At 29.9% G+C, this 3,495-nt stretch overlaps 1 protein-coding gene across 1 annotated transcript; it reads left to right on the forward strand.

Moving 5' to 3' along the window:
• The first annotated feature begins 997 nt into the window (after window positions 1-997).
• On the forward strand, window positions 998-2,259 carry LOC118736486 (myb/SANT-like DNA-binding domain-containing protein 3). The gene is made up of 3 exons (XM_036466563.1): window positions 998-1,653; window positions 1,719-1,816; window positions 1,987-2,259. Exons 1-3 carry the CDS (start codon window positions 1,272-1,274, stop codon window positions 2,251-2,253), a joined length of 747 nt encoding a protein of 248 aa, XP_036322456.1. The 5' UTR covers window positions 998-1,271; the 3' UTR covers window positions 2,254-2,259.
• Window positions 2,260-3,495: the final 1,236 nt, after the last annotated feature.

Below are 3,495 nucleotides of genomic sequence, written 5' to 3' on the forward strand. Positions count from 1 at the left end.
GCGGGTAATCTATTATTGGTGGGATAATAAATGAGTTTTTGTTTTTTTGGTTTAAGTAGGGTATACAGACCAAGTGATAGAGTTATTGTTATAAAAATAGCTGTCAAGCTTGTGCTTATTGAGATAGTATTGTGTGATGATATTCTTTCTAATTTTTTTAGGTTATTTAAGTGAAGTTTGTGTAGATAGCTGAGGTCTAGCTTAATTTCGTTTTCTGTTAAATTACTTTGAAGGATTGCAGGTAGGACTTGGTAGGAGCTCGTTTGCCAGTTTGAGTAACTAATGTTGTTCAAGGTTATGGTTTGGTTATAAAAATTTACAAGAAATGTGCCATTTAAATTGTGTGATGTATTATTGTAAGTAATATTACCAATAAAATCAGAAAGAAATATTGTTCCTTCTCCGATTAATTCAACTATGGGTTTGCTTTCATATTGGTAGTCGCATAACGCTTTTTCTCCGCTAAGAATTTGTGAAATGCAATGGGTTTTATCTAATTTCTGAAGTTGATTTCTTTTGCATATTGTAGTGTCGTCTATTGCAATACATTTTCCAATAATACCATATTTGTCATTTTGGGATATGAAGAGGTTGGTGAATTCTAAGTAGACTCTTTTATTATTTTTTACAGTTGATCGTATAAGGATGTTGTTAAATAGGGTATCTTCCATTTTAGGTATTGAAATTACATATAAAAGAAGTGAATCTTTGATGATCATTGACGGTTCTGCGTATTTAAGGGCCTGAATCTCGTTTTTGAAAGGTAGTGTATTGGTTTGAGATAGTACATTAGCGATATCTTCTTTATTTAAAATTTGAGAGTGAATGATTCCTTGTTTTGCTAACTGCGCTGCCATGACGATTTTCGCAATTTCGTCATTTACTATACCTAACTTATTATAAAGTGTTTGTGTGAATAACTCTTTGTTATCCTTTGCCTCTTCGTCTATTATTCTATTATAGGTATCTAAAATCTTTGTATTCGTCTTAGGGCCGTTTGCACCATCTCCAGTTAAGTTAGCATTTAACTAGAGGATAGCTAATCTCCAGGTACCTTGATTTGACATTCTCGTTTTCACCAAGCTCAGATTAGCCGACCTCCAGTTAATTCGATAATTGTGAATATTTTGTAGAACAATTCACAAAAACCCATTGTGAATGCTCATAAATGGGCAAACCAGCTGTGTTTTGTTTACATTTTTGACGTGCCATTGTAAAAATAAATTGGTTTTTGTGATAAGTGTGGACTTTTAAGATTTATATAGAAGATAATGGATGACAAAAAGAGAAATCGTTTGCCAAATTTTACAAGCGGCGATGAGTCCCTTCTTATCACATTGGTCGAGCGGTACGCCAATAAAATAGAAAATAAAAGAAGCGACGCAGTTTCGTGGGAAGAGAAGCGAAAAGCGTGGGAAGAAATTGACCTTAAGTTTGAGTCCCAAACTGGTATCAGGCGCGGTCCTAAAAATTTGCGGGAGAAGTACGAGAATATGAAGAAGAGAACCAGGAAGAATTTAGCCGATGAAAAGAGGGAGCTATATAAGACTGGTGGGGGCCAGTTTCAACACCGACCGGACAAAAATACAGGCAGGCTAGCTACGCTCATGGGCCAATCTGCAACCGGCTTGGAAAATTACGTAGACAGCGATGGTAAGATTTCGCTTTTATTTACATGCAATAGTAGTTACTGATACTTGAATTTTACATTATTTCAGCAATAGTCACTTATGAACAAGAGCCTGAGTACTTGGACGAATCTATGCAGAGCTGTACGGTAGAACATCTGGACGCGGCATCAGAAGCTAAGGAACACGTAAATTATATAATCAGGCAGGTTCTGCAATTCACTTCCGAGTGAATTTAAATCCCTGCCAATTTGAATTCAAAGCGCATTTTGTTGAGATTCACTCGGAAGTGAATTGCAGAACCTGCCTGTATATTTCAAAATTATAGATTTTCCTCTATAAATAAGTATTTCTTTAGGATGCCAGAGCAGATTGGAGTTCATGGAACCCAACTCTGCTACGTTCAAAACCCAACGAAAAACTAGCGACAAAGCGCGAAAAGAAAAAAGAAACTTCTGATGCACACCAAATCTTCTGGATGGAAGAAAATCAAAGAGCTGCTGAGCGACATACATGGGCCAAAAAGAAGAATGAACTTGAATTAAAGGAAGCAGAGATGAAACTGGAAATTCTAAGATTAGATGTACAACTAAAGACAAATAAAATAAAAAATAAAATAAAATAAAAATAAACAAGTTGAATAACTAAATACTAAATAAATTTAAATTAAATAAATAAATACAAATAAAAATGAAATAAAATCAAATCGAATAAAATAAAATAAATAAATAATCATGATCAAATGAGCTTAAATTAAATTTAATAAATTAAAATAAAATAAAATGAAATAATAATATAAAATAAATAAATAAATATTATATAATAAGCTTAAGTTAAGTTCCATAAAATAAAATAAACAAATAAATGAAGAACTTTGATAAAATATAATCAAAGAAAATCAAATAGAACAAAATAAAATAAAAGCAAATGTAATAAGAATAGAATGAAACAAGTAAATAAATAAATTCATTAAAAAACAAAAAATAAGTAAATGAAAAAAAGGCAAGCATGTAAATAAATAACTAAAAAACTTAAAAGATAAATGGAATAAAACAAAAATAGAAGAGGATTTAATAGAAATTCAATAAAAAGAACTGATTCGAAATAAAATAAGACTGAATTAAAATATAATAAAAAGAATGCATGAAATTAAATTAAAATAATTTGATGAAGTTATAGTGATGTGAAAAGTAATAGGGACGCGATATTCTGACCACCTTTGACTAGTTTCTTTTTTTTTGTTTAATGTTTATTATTACTTTTTAAACTGAGCTCATTATCTAACAAAAACTAAATTTAAAACTTTTTAGAAAAATGCAACAAAATTTGACAACAAAGTATTTAGTCAAATTTTTTAGAAAAAATCGAAGTATGTGGTTTTATAGCCCATTAAATTCAAGATCAGATTAAAAAGAAATAATAAACATTAAACAAAGAAAGAAATCAAGAAATTAGTCAAAAGTGGTCGAAATGTCGCGTCCCTATTTCTTTTCACATCATTATAACTCCATCAAATTATTTTAATTTAATTTAATTGCATTCTTTTTTGGGTAGAATTTAATGAAATTAAATAAAACAAGAATGTGAAAAATAATTTATATAAATATTTATTTATGCATATGCAGTGGTGGAAGAAATAATAGAAACTTTTTATTTTGACCAATTTTCGCTATATTACTTTTGTTTGTTTTATGGACCCTCATATTCTTATTTGATGTTTAATATTTTTTATAAAAGTCTACCGCATTATATAACGCACACCATATAAACCCACATTTCAAACGTTGTACAAAAATTTTAAAAATTCAACCAATTTTACCGAAATCCCCCAAAAATTTCGAACTTTTTATTCAGAGTTTAAAAAAAA

Source organism: Rhagoletis pomonella, unplaced genomic scaffold (genome assembly GCF_013731165.1).
Source record: "Rhagoletis pomonella isolate Grant_MI unplaced genomic scaffold, Rhpom_1.0 Rhpom_scaffold_00003, whole genome shotgun sequence".
Lineage (NCBI taxonomy): Eukaryota > Metazoa > Arthropoda > Insecta > Diptera > Tephritidae > Rhagoletis > Rhagoletis pomonella.

Bases quoted from the DNA above. Each gene is read 5' to 3' on its own strand.
- LOC118736486 (XM_036466563.1), top strand. From the start codon at position 1,272: ATGGATGACAAAAAGAGAAATCGTTTGCCAAATTTTACAAGCGGCGAT. The intron at 1,654-1,718 runs GTAAGATTTCGC...ACATTATTTCAG, and splicing joins AAATTACGTAGACAGCGATG to CAATAGTCACTTATGAACAA. The intron at 1,817-1,986 runs GTAAATTATATA...GTATTTCTTTAG, and splicing joins CATCAGAAGCTAAGGAACAC to GATGCCAGAGCAGATTGGAG.